Source organism: Lineus longissimus, chromosome 6, assembly GCF_910592395.1.
Source record: "Lineus longissimus chromosome 6, tnLinLong1.2, whole genome shotgun sequence".
NCBI lineage: Eukaryota > Metazoa > Nemertea > Pilidiophora > Heteronemertea > Lineidae > Lineus > Lineus longissimus.
Genome location: NC_088313.1, coordinates 8,472,477 through 8,492,235, shown reverse-complemented (window position 1 = coordinate 8,492,235; position 19,759 = coordinate 8,472,477). Strand labels below are relative to the sequence as shown.

Sequence of the window (19,759 nt, the reverse complement as noted above, 5' to 3'; positions counted from 1 at the left end):
AGATCTAGTTGTAATTTCTACCACAGACCTGTCCTAGGGTACTATGAAGGCTGGTGGATTGGTTTCGAAAATAACCCCACAGTTTTGGGGTACGGCTATTAACCATTTCCTACTCATTTTCCTTTAAAAAAAACATGCATTATCCCTCAAAATAGGCTAAGTCTTTTGTCAATTTTCGTGCATCAAACAGAATTATCACTAAACACCGCCTATTGAAATTGAAAGTACATGATCTGAGCTACCTTTTCATGCCTTTTGTTTTGCCCCAGGTATATTTTAATGACAGGTACAGTACGTCCCAAAAACAATGCAATCTCAAATTTCAGTAAAAAGGCAATTTTAACTCTCCTTTAGCTCCAACACTGCAGTTTTTTAAGTGATGCCACTTCCAGGTAAGGAAGTCAGAATGCTGTTTTTTAATTTGCAAAAGAAAAAAATCCGGCCGCCCTTACGGTTTTCCGGTGAGGGGGTCGAGTCGCGCCCTTCTCACTGGTGCCCATTTTTTGCCCATTCCCTCAGATAACTGACGAAATACACATGCTTTCCAAATAAAATTACATTTTTAGATGTTAGTGAACCCCCCTCTCCCTTGCCCCTCCCACACACTCCCTCAAACAACCTAGAGGCCTTTATTACCCCTGTGGAGGCTTAGCGGTCTAGGCGGAAACGTACACCAGCAACGACAACAACAACAACAGTTACAGTTACAATGCATTGTGTACATGCACGTGTACATTGTGTGATAGTCTATTGAAAATGGAACCTGAAAAATCACAGTTGAAATGTGGATTTGCTGTCATATCCAAGGATATCGAGTGTGGTACTGACGCTTCATACCCCAATGACAAGAGTGTGATCCCCTTGAAACAATGTAAGAAGGACGTGCACTCCCATTTGATGCGTTGGATGTCCTCCAGGAAAGCCAGTCAAGTCAAAAGTGAATGGGAGCTCATAGCACTTCGTGCTGGCGTGTTTGATATGAGTTATCCAGTTCTGGACACCACAATATGCCCGAACCACCGATACAAGTTGAGTTTATCATGGAATCAGCAAAGGAGATGCCAGCACCCACTTCATCAACCCTCTAAAACAAGTCGGAAGCCCAGAAAAGATGGTGGTTCAGTTCATCGAGTGATGTCTCGGGAAATATACATCAAGTGGGGAGTTTTTGTCCCAGTTGGCTCAGGTAAGGGATCAGTCTCAAAATCACTGAAGTAGAAAAGAAGCAGTAGGCCTGTAATGATACTCACTCTGACTAAACCTAACTTTGGTGCAAAACCAACTGAGTGATAACGATTTACCACTTCACTTGTGTTCTTCCTAGAAAGTTGATTGGAGCCTTGGCTTGATGATCAGGAAGTCCCAGTTATGATTCCCTGCCAGTGCCACTGGAGGTCATGCTTCACTGCCGTATAAAATCAGCATGGCCGGTCGCATTATCAAAACAAGTCTATCATCATCATCATGTCCTCACACTATTATATATTGCACATCATATTATCATTACCCCCATAATCTGGTGCCTTTTCAGCTCTGTGTAAAGGATGTGAGGCTAAACATCGAGTATCTGTGGCAAATGTAGAACCAGAAGTAGAACCAGCACCCATGGATACAGAGGTGAGTTGAATGAAAAAAAGGGGAGAAGATTCGGGGCAAGCCAAAGTGAATATTGGTTAATTCTGCCTGCAGCGACTGACTTACATGTAAGAAGGTCACTGATGAGAGAGGAGGGACTAAGCTGAAAACCTTGATGCCATTCTGGCTCCCATCTCCTTGGCAATGAGGGATTCTAAGCCAAACCTGATTCTCCATCAATATCTTTTTTCAGTCCGCTGTTGCCTCTTCCTCTGTTCAACCAGCCGACGCCTTAGAAAACCCAGCAGACGGGACAGAAGGGCAATCTCTCAAGTCAGATATACATGATAGTTTCGTCAGTTTTTGAATTTTTCCCTTTTTTGTGCAATTTGATGATGGAAACTTTGTGCAGAATAGGAGGTGACTATGCAGCCGAGGGCTTGGTAATATTGCCCTTAGTTACTATACTGGTCCTTTAAGGAATACTGGTCTATTATTTGTGGTGTACGTTTTCTTATCATCAACATACTCTCATCTTGAAAAATAAGACAATGTTTACGATCAGTGCGACCAATTTTTTACAGTCATTTTGCAACATTATTGTTAACGCGTCCCTTGCGGATTCGTAAGGTACTACATGTATTTGGATGTTTTGAGACAAACTGCCTAGTCTAGTTGTGAATAATCGAACTGAGGTATTATTTGTATTTTGCAACATACTCCGAATAATAATCATCTAAGATGATCTCAGATGAGTAATAATTTGATGGGTAATGTTGTTGCAACAGTATCATAAGGACTGCTGGTCAAGCACTCTTGAGCTGGGAGAGAGAAATGATAAGAGGGTGGAGACAGATTTTCTGAAATGTTGGTCTTTGAGTCATGACTGGGCAGAATTAGTCCAGTGAAAGTTGTCAGCTACACATCAAGAATTCTTGATTTAGAATGAAAGGGTACGACTTTATTGGATGTACATTCATCAGGCTTGACCTGAGATTTTCCACGCCATTGATTGCAAATGCATTGTTCGCATTCTACAATACATCTCTCTTTTTCTAAAAAAAATACATGGTGAATTTCCTAAAACTGTTACATGCTGTGTTTTTGTCTCCCTTGACTAACATAACCTGCAATATGAAGGACATACATATTTGATGTTCTAGTATATCTAGCGGATGGTTCATCAGGTAAAATGCGGGGCTTGGTTAAAAAATGATTTTATAGCGATATCTTGGGATAAATTTGAACTTTGGCTTTCAGTAAACAATTGTAAATGCCAAGATAGATTTTTAATGTCAGTATACTTAGTAGCGCTAATGTCAGTTTTGAACAACCAAGCCTGCTACTGGAAAGTGGGACTCTCTCCTGATACTATCCTGCACTTGGGCCTGACATGTAGTACCGTAAATGAGGTGTTACTAGTATTGGTCCCTCCCTAGTAGTGGTTAGTAGTGGTTTGGCTATTGTCTGCAAAGTAGCCTTTTTTCTATGTATCATTATATTAGCTTGTAAATAAATCACCCATTTGTAAAAAAAAGTATCCCTGCTTCTTAGGTGGCAGCACTGTCCTCTGCAGACAGGTATAAGTGTAGCATGTGGAAAGTTGTGATCTCTCCTAAGGGACTGGACAGTACCGTAACTCAGTTCATGAAAAACTTCTCCATTCCAGTACATGTATATGTACAATTTAGCCAATGCTAGAGCAACTCCAGGAGAACATTTCACCGCCAACCAAGGAGCAAAAAACTTCCAATAGCAGTACTCTGACGGTGCAGCCAACTGCAGGGTTGTCCTCATCAAACAGTAATTACAGTAGGAACTGCACCTTTGGTCAATTGGCTCCTTAGCAATGGAAGGTGTTACTAGTATGTGAAATGAGCACTTCTGCAAGGTTCTTAGGAACAGGATGGTCCCTGCATGGGTTGATAAAGATGTATTAGTAGGTCATACCACATGCCCTTCAGGTGCCTTAGCCATGGGGGGGGGGGGGGGCCAACCCTTACAACATGCTCTGGCAGCATGACACAGGCTAATGAATGGGTCAACATTAGCATCCTCACCAACAGGGGGGTTTCTTTAGGTTTTCGGACTGTAAGAAGGCCTACATGTAGCTTATTCAATTACGTTGCCATCAGGTAGGCCAAGGCCGAAATGTTATTTGAAATTCAAATCAGCATTTCAGGACCTATGGGGCACAATTCCCCAAAGGGCTTTCATCAAGGGCAAATTTGTAGTGATGAGCTTGTTCTTTTTTGGGGGGGAAAATGCAAGTGGAGTTATTTACCGGTAGGCCTATTTAAAATAGGTTAGTAGGCCTAGGCATGGGGGGGGGTGATCATGGTGGTTGACAGTAACTACTAATCCTCATGGCCAGCACCAAGCATAAATTATGTGTTCATTATGCATTTATTTTATAATTCATCAAGGTGGCAGCACTAGCCAATGAGTGTCATTTTGGTGGAAAATAGCACTTTTTCCTTGGTTTATCCTGGGAAAACAGTAAAAGCGGCCGGAAATTTTATTTCTGATTTTGAAAGTAGGTATCATTACCTTTATCATGTGCAAGCCACAGCATTCAAAGACCTGCAGTGTTGGAGATATGAGCGTCGATAGAGAGCTCTTCCTAAGCACTGCCCCTAGGTATGCATAATTACTAGGCCTAGCACGACCAAAGTATGAAGTGTTACTCAATGACCTGTTGCAGAATGGAAGATCTCATCAAATACTTCCATCATACAAAGGGGGAAAATCCAGCTATTTTTTTTAGTCTCTGCAGGAGTGCCCAATATTGACCCTAAAATACACAAAAAATAGGGGGAAAAAAGCTAAAACAAGCCCCCTAACTAGGCCTGCCCCTAACTCGGTTGCTAGTGATTTTTGAGAGTCATCAATTGCTGTGTAATGATGTCTTAGTGGAAGGATCTTGCATACCTAATCTCGTTAAAAACGGTTGACCCCCACCTTGCCACCCTCTGCATGGTGGTATCATGGACTGACACTTAAGTTTAATCTAAAAATTGATACTTTTCGATGTCGTGTTAAATCCTTAACCTTGTCAGCCACTGGTTGGCTTTCGGCGGGGAGGATGTCTCATACTGCGACAGTGTTACATGTTGTCTTCGGCGCCCGGAAATTGTGAAAAGTGTCAAACTAACAACAACCACAATCGAGTCCTCGTTTTCATTTCGTTTTATTTTCGTCGAATTAAGGCACAATGTATCGAAATAGCCTACACAGTAAGGGCTAACTTGTAGATGTCCGCACCATTAGCATAATAAGGGCTAACTATTCGACAGTCCACAACAAGTAGTAAGTAAGGGCTAACCTTCATATCAACACAATTTAGCATATGTAGTAAGGGCCAACTAGAGGGCCGCAGCATTAGCATAATACGGGCTAACTTTTTGACAGCCCGGAACATTAGCAGAGTACAGATATGTAGTAATTATCCGGGTAATTATATACATTATTATGTTTATAATTATCCGGGATCAATCTATATCATCATTTCACATTTCATTGATTTAGACCAATATACCATTACGTAATTTGAAATACATGTGTCTGCATGACTGACTACACTCAAAATAATCATCTTACTTTAGAGATAAACTTTGCCAGGAGAGGCCTTTTCGGTGAATCCCCTTCTCATCAATATCATGGGTTGAGATGGCATTCTCTTTGAGAAAATATGATCAATCTAGACAAAATATGATCCGAGACAAAATGATGGTATCTTCTAATATTGGCAAAGTTCCTTTCAAAATAAGACAATTTTTTGTGAGATGGCTAAAGACTAATACACTCTTACAAAAGTCATTTATTCATACATTGCCTTTTTAATTTTTTTCACCTTTGATAGTACATGTACGAAGTGACCGAACGCGTACCCAGGTATAACGGCAGAAAAAGGACGTTGCAGACTATGGAGGTTAAGATAATGAAATGTCCTGCGGACATTGTGCTCACATGGTGCCACAAAGGACATGAGTGAATCAATAAATGGTCCTAACTATCATAGTCAGTATTTCCAATTCATTTTTATTCATGTAAAGATGGAGGACTGTCATTACAAATTTTGACCAATGTGACATTGAGTAGTACAACACACGGATAATACTCTTGCACTTCGTCTCAATAATGGCATATAATACTAAAATGTTACACACTTTCAGTGAAATCTTAACCTTGAAAAGCAAGTCACAATGACCTAATTTTTGTGAACATGTAGAGATGCCTAACAGGTGTCTACATATCAAATTTGAAGAGTCTAGGACACATAATGACGAAACGTGTCCATTGAGTGAAACTTAAGAGTTTGACTCTGTGATTTTGAAAAGTAAGTCAAATAAAAAAAAACGGTATTATGTCATGTAGTCACACCAGAAGTATCCACAGTACACATTTCTAGCTATCAGCGTTCATGAGATATTGACAAAATAAGGTTTTCAAAGATGGCGCCAAGAAAGTAGGTGAAATGGTGATGATTTTTGGTATGTGAACTCGATGTTGTCATGAGACACCCACACACACCAAGTTTCAACTTTCTAGACTCAACGGTGAGCAAACGTGGCTTGCTGGAAAAAAACGATATGGTTTCGTTTCAGCGGAACGGGGGAGATTCATTACTGTCAATGTAAGGGCTAAGTCAGTTATCCATTGGTAAGGGCTAAAGTTAGTTAGTAATGGGAATAATGCTATACTAACCCCAACTATAATCGTCCGAGGATCGGGAATAAGTAGCCAACTTCAACTTGGTATCTGCAGCCAACTTATTGTTTCAGCAATAATGAATGCTCCCTGCTTAAATTAAATCGGTTTCGGCAAATCACGACGGAACCATACAGTTTTTCCAGTAAGACAGCAAACGTTCCACAATTGCTGATGGATGGACGACCGACAGACGACGGAAAAAGCTCACCCGGCACATGTGAGATAACAATAAAGGCACTGCAAAACAAACGGCGAAATACTTCTATACTAAAATCGGTCAGGTACTCCTTGGACAAACCAACCCAACGATGACAATTAGCTCGGGAGATTATGTCCAGGGCCCATATTCATAAACATACTAAGGCCAAGTATGATACCCAAGTTCCTACCTAACTCAGGTGTCATGCCTAAGTGGAATTCAATATGCTTCTTACCTAATGTATCATGCACAAAATGGCCCCTATATTTGAGACACCTCTTGAGGTGTCTTAAGTATAGGACTGTTGGTATGATTAAATTATTTCTGGGCATTCCTCAAGAGACATTCGATCAGGATGGCCGCTTTAATGCTTGCTGTGCAAGAGGAAGTTGCACGACGTCGAGCCTTTAGAAGAGAACGAGTATTCCGAGACCGGTTGCATCCCCTCGACGCGTACAATGATCTTGAACTCTACCGAAGGTATAGACTAGACCGAGAAACACTTTTGGAACTAATCGATGCTGTGGGAGATGAACTCGATCCAATAACACTTCGTAACCATGCACTTCCGAGGGAGCTCAAAGTCCTAGCTGCCCTGCGCTTTTATGGTACGGGATCCTTTCAGATACTCACCGGTGACTCGGTTCAAATTTCTCAACCGACGATGTGCAGGGTAATTTCCCAAGTTACCCGTGCCCTTCTGGCACTAGTTCCCAAGGTCATCAAGTTTCCTGCGCTGTATTAAATTCATAATATTGTTGAGGAATTTCACAACATAGCCAATTTTCTCGGTGTGTTGGGACTTGTGGATGGAACTCACGTGTGGATTTTGGGTCCATCGCAGCATGAATGGCGTTATATCAATCGGAAAGGGTACCATTCGATAAACACCCAGGTTGTGATGGACGCACAATATCGATTTATAAATGTCGTTGCCAAGTGGCCGGGTAGTACGCATGATTCGGTCATTTTGAGAGAGAGTGGACTTTCAGAGATCATGTCGCGTCGGGATGGTGAAGAAATATTACTTGGGGATAGTGGATACCCTGTTCGACCATGGTTGATGACTCCGTTTCTTAACCCCGAGACAGCAGCACAACGTCGCTACAACAAGTCCCACAAGAAAACGAGGTGCCTTGTTGAGAGGGGAATTGGTCAATGGAAACGACGGTTCAACTGCCTGCATGGTCAACTCAGATACAGCCCACAGAAATCATGCGAGATAATTGCGGTGTGTACAGCCCTTCAGAACATTGCAGTTAACAGAGGACTGCCAGACTTCGAGGATCTGCCTATTGAGCATCAGCAGCCACGGCAACCACAACCTGATGATGACCACGAAAATGTTGCTGTACTTCCAGATAGACCAAATGGAGCTGCCGCCAGGAACGACATTGTGAACAATCACTTCCAGTAAAAACACTGTACATGTAAGTAGGACAGAAGACATGATATACTAGTATGTTGTTTATTTCAGCATTTTTATTCCAAAGCTACATTTCATACAAATTTTACAAACTTGTAAGAGAATAGTCAAACGGAGAATTGTTGTTCGGGTAGTGGCTATGTTGTAGGCTTTGGCTGGTCACAGGCATATCATGTTGAGTTTCAGTAGCTAACTTCTGCTTTTTCATATTCAATACATCAATCTCAAGTAACAATTTCCTTTTCTCCAACACAAGTTTCTCAATTTCAATTGTAGCACGCTGTTTCTCTAAAGCCAAAAGTTATTTTTGGATTACAGCGACATCACTCTTATCATTGGTACCTTTGCCCTTTGGTCTACTTTCAGGCTCATCGTCAAACAATTGAGTACATGGATTTGGTAATGCTGACACTGCAGTGGAGGACTTTCGACCCTTGAGTGTTAAGGAGTGGAAAACATGACAGGACCTTTTGGCCGGTGGTTGTTTCTGCGGGGTCGATGCCGTTTGTGTGTCTTCTAAGTCACTGGAATCGGTGAGCGTTGGATCTTCATAGCTGAAACAAGTGTAATTTTTTGGTAAACTCTTTGTGTAAAAAACTTCAAACAAATTTTGACACGATACGAAGTACTGTACAACAGTCCCTACCTGATACTTGCAGTGGCAGCATCATTTGACTCTTGCAAATAGCTATTCTTAGTTGGCGGCTGTGAGCTGTCTATACCCCCGTCAATTCCGTGGACTGTTGGTCATCCTCACCAATTATATCGGCTATCTTTTGAGATAGAAAGGATGGTTCTTCTGGCGGTGGCCCACCTCCTGTAAAAGAAGAGGCACATATTAAAGATGAAGAGACATTCTAGAATCGAATACACTGGCCCTTTAAGGTTTACTTCAAAAGGTTTGAATCAATAAAGTGTTAAGGTTGTTATAATTTACTTTTGGAAAATACTAAATTTGAAATTAACGGCTATACCTGTTTGTCCTAGTTTCTTCTTATACACGCGATATTCATCTTTCATTGCTGAACAAAGAGTCTACCATTTTTTCATGAACTCCGCAGCTGACCGAGTGACCGAAGGACTTCTTTTGTTCAATGTAGCAGTAATCCTCTCCCATGCCTCGTGTTTCTTCTTATTCGTGATAGTCGGAGAAAACTTGGAAGTAAGAACCGAAAATTCCCGCTCGTACTCATCGCAAAGGCGAAATTTCTCTGCATCACTAAAATTTGGTTTTCTTTTGGCTGCCATTGCGATTGAACCCGAAGTGGCGTTGGCCCAGTTTAGCCTAAGAGTTTTATACCCCGCCTGTGCAACCGGAAATCTGACATCCTGCATTTATGCATGATTCCTAGACTTACGCATCATGCAGAGATAGGTATAATGCCTAGGCACATTTATGAATTCCAAGATAAGCATCACACCTGGTTATGCATGACACTTACAGTTTATTCATGATTGACCTAGGAAGTTTTATGAATATGGGCCCAGGCCCGTAATTCAGTCAACGACTACACTCTTCTGTGAGTTTCCTTCAGTCGCCAAATATGCGCCTATTCTAAGTCATAAAAGCTGAACTGCATGCACAAAACCAGAGCACCCCATGCGGCAATAATAAGAAATTCAAACGACCGAAAGGCCCCCCAATGCTTCGATGCGCTTGATTTCACAAACCAGCAAGCTGTGGGACGACGCGGACCTTCGCATGATTTTGGAAGGAAAAAATTTTGGAAGGAAAAAAATAAAAAGGTCCTCTCATCGGGACTAGAACTCGAGACCTCTTGGTTTATTTACCAACACTCTTATCCGCAAGGCCACTTGGCTGCTTGAAATGCCTGTCGTTTTATATGCCTTTATAGAATGTGCAAACATTTGTGTGTAATCTTTTATCCGAAGTGGTGTGACGTCGAGAACACGTGATTGCCTAATAACCTCAGTTGGTTTTGAAATCCGACCGTGACGGACGTGCTGTTGGGCAGCTCTTGTGTTCGGCATGATTGGTTTTGGGATCAGCGCTACTATAGGGGATTGTGCACTATAGTAGTAGTTTGCACTGGACTAGGTGAGTTAGTGCATAGCCGGGGAGTAACCCTTCTTCGGAAGGGTAGGCTCAAGGCTGCCGGAATGCTTGATTCGTCAGGATGGCCGAGGTGATATGCCGGGGAGTAACTCTTCTTGGGAAGGGTAGGCTCAAGGCTGCCGGAATGCCTGATTCGTCAGGATGGCCGAGGTGATAAGCCGGGGAGTAACTCTGCTTGGGCAGGGTAGGCTCAAGGCTGCCGGAACGCTTGATTCGTCAAGATGGCCGAGGAAATAAGCCGGAGGTGACCTTGTTTGGGCAAGGTGGGCCAGGCTGCCGGAAGGCTTGATTCGTCAAGATGACCGAGGTAATAAGCCGGAGGTGACCTTGCTTGGGCAAGGTGGGCCAGGCTGCCGGAAGGCTTGATTCGTCAAGATGGCCGAGGAAATAAGCCGGAGGTGACCTTGCTCGGGCAAGGTGGGCCAGACTGCCGGAAGGCTTGATTCGTCAAGATGGCCGAGGTAATAAGCCGGAGGTGACCTTGCTTGGGCAAGGTGGGCCAGGCTGCCGGAAGGCTTGATTCGTCAAGATGGCCGAGGTGATAAGCTAGAGGACCGACTCTGATGAAGTAGTAAATAGCGAGTTATCCTGTTGGGTCGGGTTAGGCCCGAGGGCAGGCCATGCTAGGTTGCCCGGATGAGAGTTGGGTAGTAGAATGGTGGCGCAGGAGCTGTTGGAGCTGGTGCAGGGTAATGTAGGGAAAGTATTGAGGAACCAAAGTGAGGAGTTGTCAGCCCTGGCGCAGTTGGGTTAAGAGCGTCAGTTGGAAAATAAGTTTGGTGTCTGCTATGGTATTTGTGGTTAAGTGTTCGAAGTAGGAAGTGGATGGCGCTGATCCGAGTGGGTGGTTTAGTGGTATAATTATGTAAGTGAGTTCACCGTATCGATCTTAGTGCATAATGTGTAGTGCATTCGCATGTATGCTCAAGACTATATAGGTTATTGATATACCGAGGCCAACTCGGGCAGGTACACGTGTCGATGGTACAAATTACAGATTACAAATTACAAATCGTTTGTTGAATCCGTGTAAGATTTACTTTTTCATAAGATGAAAGTACAATAAGCATAAGTGCAGGGCAGACAGAATGTAAGAGGAAAGAGAGCACTAAGTAATTAAAGTAGTCAAATAATACTTAGATTACTTAAGAGTGAGAAAAGATCGGTGATCATAAATGAGGTGTATAATGTATGGTATGACTGTGTGGTTGATCGGGCAAGGGCGGTGTGTTTCTTAGAAGGAAGGTAGCCAGGCCGTGGCTATTCTATTGTTCTGCTGGATTCGGTTATGATTTCGACAGAGCCGTTTTCATTGTCTCGCCGGAGTAGTAGTTTAGTGGTTTTCGGCGAACAGGTTTCAGGTTGTTGTTTATGGAAGTTGGAATTGTACGTTTCCTGAGGTTTTACAGTAGGTTTCATGTAGCTCAGGCGAGAAATTAGGGCGTGCACCACTGGCATTGGAGCTTTTGGTTCTGCTGGATTCGGTTATGATTTCGACAGAGCCGTTTTCATTGTCTCGTCGGAGTAGTAGTTTAGTGGTTTTCGGCGAACAGGTTTCAGGTTGTTGTTTATGGAAGTTGGAATTGTACGTTTCCTGAGGTTTTACAGTAGGTTTCATGTAGCTCAGGCGAGAAATTAGGGCGTGCACCACTGGCATTGGAGCTTTTGGTTCGCTTTTTTGGGCGAGGACGTCAGGTTCGGCACACTTGTTCGTTGATTGCGAAGGGATCATGTCGTCTCCTAAGTATTGGTTACAGAAGGGTCACTCCCTGCTGGGGGCGGACACGCTGCCGGTGATTAAGAGATTCAAATGTCTAAATACAGATGACTTTGATCGGGCCCCGGAAATGCTGGCGAGTGTGTCGGAAAAGCATCTCCTGCATGCATACTCGAAGGATGAGATTGACGGGGAGGCAGTGGCGCTCATGGGTCACGAGGCGTCGGTGAGTAACCGTTTTGCTCTGATTGGGGAGGCGGGTCATTGATTAGGTTCAGGGTGTAACTTAGGTCGCCTTCCCCGTCCGCCGGGGTATGTGGATTCGTTTTTGTGGGGTATCGTTGTACACTCAGCGTACATTCGACCTTTCCAGCAGGGAGAATATTTCGGGAACTTTTCATCGGTTAGCGATGAGGATTGTTTGCCGAAAAGTAAGGTAGGGTGTCGTTAGCTTGGCGGAATTACGGTTTAAGCCTACATGTACCTTAAGACGATGGGTATGCGAAGGCATTGAAATTAATACTTGTGTTACGCTTGGAAGGCGGTGTTACCGGGAATTAGGTGTGGTCTTGTTGGCTGACAATTTTTTATTTTTGTCTTGTTATAGTCTCTGTTGGAGATCGTCGACGCAGAGGATACAGTGGAGAACCGCCGTTACATGTTGCATTGTGCGGTGCTGCAGGCTAAATGACACGTCTGGTCGGAACTGAACAGGCACGTAAAGCACAGGTGGCGGTTGACTCTTGGCGTAAAGCTAAGAAGAAGGAAGAAAGGGAAAAGGAGAAGGAGAAGGAGAAAAAGAACGAGTCGGGTTTCTCGGGGTATCCCGCACCACCAAATTTTGGGTTTGGTTATAATAGCTTCAACAGAAGGAGCTTCAGAGGGAGGCGAAACTTCCGCAGTGCTTTTGGGAGAAGTGGGCCCAGCCCATACGGGAGGAATTGCTACGGCTGCGGGTCAAGTGAGCACCTACTTCGCTCATGCCCGCAGCATCAGTTCGGGTCCGCTACCACGAGTAATGGTACAAAGTCCGAGTAATACTATCTTGTAGTTGTAGTTGGGATATTAGTCAATAATGAGAGGTCTCTGGGAGATATATAGGTCAGTAAGCACTTACAAAAATAGGTTGAATGTTAAATTGAGGAGATGAGGCATATACTGGTGTTAATTTACAAGTATGTTACTATATATCTCGGGCTCTGTGAGAGGTAAATAAAGGTTTTGAATTTCTATTCTTTCTCGTAGTTGCGTATTTTTGCAGCCTGGTTGGGAGGGCAAGATGCTTTCTCTCTTGTTTCCTGGGACACTGATGCCCAGTTGGAACGGGAGGGGGAGGGTCTGGCCTTGCAGAAGTGTATCTGTTCCGCAGTTGCCTGGGACTTGGGTCAAACACACTAGTTATATGTGTTCCTTGCTGTGGTTTCAGGCCAACAGTCAGAGTGTACCAGCATGGGAGTTGGATTCTTCATTTAACCCGGTCGCGGCAACTGCAGGGCTGAGATCACCGAGATACGTGGACTACAAGGGCAGGCCCTTCCCCTCGGCTCGCTCGGATCCAGGTTTCTTGGCAAAAGAGTGGGGAGACCTCGGTAACAATTGGGAGGAACTACTGGACAACTTACCGCTAAGGGACCATCGGCATTTTGTCGCCGGTCAGCTACATCAGGAGGTAGCCAATTGGCAAGCTCTATTGAAATTGGTAAATGATGGGTCATCTCGGATGGTGGGAGGTTGGATAAAAGAAATAGTCGACATTTTTGACTTTTTTCAACCATTCAGTGGCTATTTCAATGGCGTCTTGTACGACGCACAAGTTCCACCGTCGCGGATCTTTAATAATTATGCCAACTGTGAGCCCCACAAGGAAGAAATAGCCCGTCACTTGGAGGAGGGTTTAAGGAATGGTTCCCTCAAGCTTCTGGGTAGAGTGGGCGAGATTCCTCCACCATATTTGGTTATGCCCCTATTGATGATAACGGGAACTAGGGAGAATAGGTTGTGCCATGATGAAAGGTTCTTAAATCTTTTCATGAAACACATGCCGTTTTCACTGGAAGGTTCCGCTCTCATCCCGGGTCTGATAAAGAAGGGGGATTTCATGGCATCCACTGACGAGAAATCGGCTTATCTCAACGTATTTTGTCTCATAGGTCCAGAACCTTTTTTGGAATACAATTTGGTGGGTGGTACATGGTTTACAATTGTTTGCCGTTCGGATGGTCTTTGTCCCCCTTCGTTTATCAATCAATAGGAATGCAGGCAACGGCGTTTTTAAGATTGAAAGGAGTGATCACTAACCAGTATCTGGATGACAGGTTTCTTGGCCCAGCAAAGTTTGTAACAGGTTCGAAGGTACAACAAACGGGGATCTCGATATTTTGCAACGCGGCGACCCTGTCTCTGTTAGGCTACACCATTGAATTTCTGAAGAGTTTATGGTTCCAGTCCTGCTCACTACTGAACCTTGGGTTGATAGTTCACTCGGTTTCAAGGCAATTTCAGATCCCTGCGGATAAGAAACTGAAATTTAGAGAGTTGAGGGAACAGATTTTGGCAGAGTCCGTGGTTCCCGTAAGGACTTTGCAAAGTTCATGGGCAAGTGCGTTTCGTTCAAAACTTGTGTTCCTGCTGCAAGTCTTTACATCCGGGCAATGGCCATTGAAATCGGTCGGTCAGGGAAAGCCAAGGCAGATATTCGGGTTGAAGGGGACTTGAGAGAGGAAATAGCGTTCTGGCGCTTCCTGGATGATTCTTCGGATTGGGCCAATTGGCGGGGTGAGCGCCATGTGGATTTGAACTTGTCCACGGATGCCAGTGGATTCGCTTGGGGGGCCTCCCTACCCGATGGTCGGGAGGTGCATGATTTCTGGCCACGGGATGACAACAGACCCATCCATTTGAAGGAGACTGATGCTTTGTTGAAGACTCTGCAGGCGATTCCTGAGTGCTTACGGGACAAACGGGTAGATGTATATGTGGACAATCAGGCGTTGGTAACGGCATGGGCTAAGCAGGGAGCTAGGGACCCTCCGTTGGTCAAGCTACTCAAGTCCATATTTCAGGTCATTTCTAGGCTAAATTGCGATATGAAGCTAACTTACGTGCCTTCGAAGGAGAACGCGGCGGATGCTGCTTCTCGTAAGTTGTCTCCGAGAGACGCGAGGTTATCAGTGGAGGCTTGGTCGAGGTTGGATAGGTTGTTTGGCCCTCATACCTTTGATTTGATGGCATTAGATTCCAATGCAATGCTAGATAGGGATGGTAATGCGTTGCCGCATTTCACGCCTTGTCCACTTCCGAGTTCGGTGGGGGTTCCTTTTTGCATGATAGGTTCGGTCTTGTTTTTCGTGTTGCAGGAAAACCCAAGGCCACTCCAGGTAAACTTGGTAGTTCCGCAGCTATCCCCTCTTCCGTTCTGGTGGCCGGTGTTGATGTCGGTGGCAAAGTCGGTTATTGTCCTTGGTCGGAGAGAGAAAGCCTAATGGGTGGTGCTCCGCCGGGCAGGGGAATCCGGTTCGTTCGGATCAGGTTGCAATTTATTTGAGACAAATTCGTGTGGAGCAGAGCAAAGCCCATGTCATGGTGTCTCAGGCGAGGCCTTTGTTCATATCGAAACTACTTTTGCTGGCAATGTACATAGACAAGGAATTAGACCGACAGGATATCCCTCTACACACGAAGTTTGTTCTGGCTAGGAACCAAGCTATGTTAAAATTAATGTTTTTTGGGGGCGACAGGGCCCATGATGTGGGGGTTATGTTGTCGCAGGAAATTCGGGAATTGCCTGCGGGTGCGGGGTTTATCAGTAAGCATACCTGGGGGAAGACCCATCGTGTCGATAATCCCAACATCTTTTCGGTGTTTCGTTCGAGGGTAGCTATGGTGTGTCCTGTATTGAGTTTGAAGACGTATTTTCAGGTGGCCAGTTCATTCGGCGTGGATTTAAGTACGGGTTTTCTGTTTAGGCCTCTCGCGCGCCAGAGAGTTGCTGATAGCCCCCTGGCATATGAGGTCACCTATCAGAGGTTAAAGTACTATTTGGGGAAAATAGAGGCTGATGAGGGGGAAACCCCTCATAGTTTGAGGGGCGGCTGTGCGATATCGATCCGTTTTTTGTCATACAAAGGGGTGCCTTCACAGCCAGATATCGAGGCCATGATGGATCATATTGGTTGGTCTTCCGAATCGTCGGCTTCACACTACGCTAGGGCAGGGAAGCTCGACCAGGCAGCTAAAATGACCGCGATTATGTCGTCAGCTACTTTTGAGGACTGGAGGCAGGTAGAGGGAGAATATATCGAGGAATGCGATCTGCCGAGTCCGCTTCCTCATCGGAAGGTGTAGAGTAGTGTCCGATGTGGAGGAATATGGTTGGAAAGAGTGTACATAATGGGGATGTAGTGTTAGCATTGTGCACCGAATAAATGGTTATTACTTAGAGATTGACATTGTTAGTGTTTTAGAGGGTTCGTGGGCTTGGGGTGTTTATTTGGTATGAGTTTTATTGAGTGATGGGGTTTAAGGTGTGGAGTATTTGGAGAGGCAATACAACTCATATCAGATAATCACCCCAAATATGAGGGAATCCCTATCATGACAGTAGCGTCCGGATGGGTTAACTCGTAGCGTTCGGAGAGAGAGCGATATCATGTCCATTACTTAAAAGGCACAGAGCATGCATATGATGACGCACCGCTTTGGATACTTTGTGTTTCAGGCCGAATTCAGAAAGACCTTTCGATCGTTTAAATGTCTTACCATTGCTGCATGAGATGCTCTGGTTTTGCGCATGCAGTTCAGCTTTAAGCAAGTCTCTCAGAGTTATGTATAAATGTCTGGCTTCGTCAGGATCTTGCGCAGCCACCAGGGGCGGGTTGTTCAAAGCACCGATAACCACTATCGGTGGTTATATCCACCGATAAACCACTGATAACTTTAATTCTCCGATAGGCTGAGTTGTTTAAAGCCAAGTTAGGGTTTAGCTGCCGATAATCACTGATAACTTTAACCCACCCCTAGGAGTACCGATAAAGCCCCGATAGCTTGTCGCTAGGGATAAATCCAGAAACCAAAATGGCTGCCCATCGGATGCTGCTTTTTCCAAATTTTCACCGAAATCAAAGAACGTACAGGCATAAAGAGTCTGATTTAGATGCATTTGATGACAACAGGTTGAGGCAAAGATATAGGTTTGGCAGAGACAGTATCATATACATTACCGATCTAATAAGACATGATTTAGAACATCCCACCAAGAGATCACACAGCCTCTCTGCAGAGCAGCAGGTGATGCTGGCATTGAGGTTCTATGCATCAGGATCATTTCTTCAGATAGTGGGCGATTTGCAAGGATTTGATAAAGGGACCGCAAGTCGAATTGTCGTGAAGGTGTCAGATGCCTTGGCTGCCTTGCAGGATACTTTCATTAAATGGCCAACAACTGCTGAAGAGAGGAACCGAATCCACACTGGGTTTTACGAAATGGCAGGATTTCCAAATGTTATTGGCTGCGTTGACGGGACACATGTGAAGATTCAGGGCCCCTCTACCCCACAATGGTACAAAGAGTTGAAGGAGGATGGACAGCAGAGGCCAACATATGAGTCTGCCTTTGTCGGTAGAAAACAGTACCACAGCATCAATACACGGGGCATATGTGACCATCAAGGTAGGCTGAATAAATTCATTGACTGTGTGGATCACTTTATATATATGAACATCCTATAGTATACTAGATGAGAAACTACTGTACCAATACTCACTCCTGTTAAAGTTATTTGACATCAATTGGGATATCACATGTCACATTAATTATCATGATTTTCATACATGGCAAAGCAAAAATGTACCCACTGTCAGCCGTGTTGTAAACAATCAGCTGTTGTTGTTTTTTTTTCATTTGTCAAGCTGGCAGTGGACCCTTTCACTTCAACCGTGCACCCAGTCAAATTATGTGGCAAGCCAATCCGACCATAATTTTCAATGATGGGTGTACAGTATGACTCAGAAAAAGATGTATTTGTTTACTATAAACTATGTCTATAATTGTTTCAGGAAAGCTGATAAATATAGTTTCACGATGGCCGGGTGCCACACATGACTCGCACATCTTCAAAGAAAGTCAGATCGGGATATACTTGGCAGAAAATTACCGTGGGATGTTGGAGGGATTTCTTCTTGGGGACTCCGGATATCCATGTAAACCCTTCCTCCTTACACCATATCTGCGTCCAATAACAAGACCAGAGACCAGATTCAACAACGCCCACAAGAAAACAAGGAACTCCGTTGAACGTTGTTTTGGTGTTTTGAAACGACGGTTTCACTGCCTCCACGCGGAAATCAGGATGCGCCCAGCACGAGTTTGTAAAATCATTACTGCTTGTGCTGTCCTCCACAATATAGCGATTGACAGACGAGAGCCCCTATTAGGAAGACCAAATCGAGAACCGCGGGATAGATACATCTACCAAGGAAATGAAGGTGGTCGCACAGTGAGGAGAAATGTGACAAACACCTTCTTTAATTAATGTGATGGACTTGCAGAAGTTTCAGATCAATATCTACATCTAATTTATAATATTATGAATTATGAAGAACAGTAAATTAAAGAATGAAGCTTTACATAAAGACTAGCGTGTGTCTTCATTCATATAAATATATATAAATAGTTCAAAATATCAGCAATATCTTAATCATATTATAAACCGGTGTAATGAAATACACAAACAGCAAAACATTATGCAACATGAAACACCACAGGCATCTATGGTCAGCGGCACAGAATTATTGTTGTTCCCTTTCCCTTTCCAATTTCTCCACCTCAAGCCTCATCTTCTTCCCATATATTTCTGCATTTTTAATTTCCAGTTCTCTAAGAAACAGTTTATGCTGAAGTGGGCAAATACAGCGACACGTTTTCACGCACTCAATTGTACTGTCACTGGTGGCAGTCACGGCACTGGCTGTTCGGTTGCTGGGACGGCTGCTTTTCCCCCTTCCTTTCCCTTTCCCCATATCCTTTCCCCATACTATGGACACAGCCCCGTTCAATATCACGTGCCATTTCACGGGTAGAATAACTTTCATCGTCGTCATCAGATGACCATGGAGCACTAGCCTCTTCTGTCAAGCGGTGCAGTTCATCTTCTGGAATGAAATTTATAATAATAATCAGTACTGGTATATAGCTAGTGATAGTATCACAAATACCTTCATAAGGATATCAAACATCATGTGTCACCTTTGTCTCTACTCTGCCCAAGGACACAAACATTTACATATTGTTTTCTAAGTTAATTATTTCACAAACAGCATCCCATACATTGGTACCCTGTATATGGCGTATGGGTTCTGTACATCATGTACATAATGCATTGTGAAAGAAGAAATCATGATGATTGCAATCTCCAGAAAACTGCTTCAGTTCATGAATAGATTCATTAAAACAAGGTGAAAATGCATTTTAACTATAGTTCATTAACTGTAGTATGAGTATGTGGTTTTTAAAAGTACAATTCAGACGTACAATGCTGGTTTTTAAGTGAAAATTGTGTCATGCCTCACATCACGAAGGTGGCCATTTTGGGGGCGTGGCCATTTTTTAGGCCTACAAAAGTGATAATCTAAGAAACGTACCTTCTTGGGTCTTGATACTTGGGATCAAGAAACAGTTGCTGGTAGTTGCTCTCCCTCCATCTGCCAATTCTTTGACAATCAGGCCTACTGATGGGGTTGGACTTGGTGTTTGGAACTGGGATCCGCATGGTGGTGGTGCTGAGCTTTCCAAGCCCCCCTGAAATGTCATTCCAGGTTGGGCATTCGCTGTAAATGGCTACTATCTTTTCTGTCACTGGATCCGATGAAGGCGGTGGAGCAGTACCCCCTCCTGTCTTTAAAATCTTTCTCCTCTCTGCCGCAGCTTTTCCTTTGGCATTCTTCTGCAGGGCCTGCGATTTGTCTCTGCATTCTTCTGCAGTTCTCACTGCCACTCCCTGTGCTGTCAGGGCCGTTGCCACCTTCACCCAAACACTTTTCTTCTTCTGATTTGTC

At 44.0% G+C, this 19,759-nt stretch overlaps 2 protein-coding genes and 1 long non-coding RNA gene across 3 annotated transcripts; all 3 read left to right on the top strand.

Annotated features, from left to right (window-relative positions):
• Positions 1-993: 993 nt before the first annotated feature.
• LOC135489884 (uncharacterized) lies at positions 994-1,902 on the top strand. Its single transcript, XR_010447252.1, has 3 exons — positions 994-1,186; positions 1,532-1,617; positions 1,829-1,902. It is a non-coding gene; the product is annotated as an uncharacterized LOC135489884 (long non-coding RNA).
• A 5,582-nt stretch (positions 1,903-7,484) lies between these two features.
• LOC135489929 (putative nuclease HARBI1) lies at positions 7,485-7,904 on the top strand. Its single transcript, XM_064775562.1, has one exon. The coding sequence runs from the start codon at positions 7,485-7,487 to the stop codon at positions 7,902-7,904; it is 420 nt and encodes a 139-aa protein (XP_064631632.1).
• A 9,092-nt stretch (positions 7,905-16,996) lies between these two features.
• Positions 16,997-18,237, top strand: LOC135489928 (putative nuclease HARBI1). The gene is made up of 2 exons (XM_064775561.1): positions 16,997-17,375; positions 17,762-18,237. Exons 1-2 carry the CDS (start codon positions 16,997-16,999, stop codon positions 18,235-18,237), a joined length of 855 nt encoding a protein of 284 aa, XP_064631631.1.
• Positions 18,238-19,759: the final 1,522 nt, after the last annotated feature.

What these genes read in the sequence shown, in the direction of transcription:
- LOC135489929 (XM_064775562.1), top strand. Translation starts at nt 7,485, where the DNA reads ATGTCGCGTCGGGATGGTGAAGAAATATTACTTGGGGATAGTGGATAC.
- LOC135489928 (XM_064775561.1), top strand. Translation starts at nt 16,997, where the DNA reads ATGCTGGCATTGAGGTTCTATGCATCAGGATCATTTCTTCAGATAGTG. An exon ending in GGGCATATGTGACCATCAAG is followed by an intron (nt 17,376 to 17,761) that starts GTAGGCTGAATA and finishes TAATTGTTTCAG; the next exon opens with GAAAGCTGATAAATATAGTT.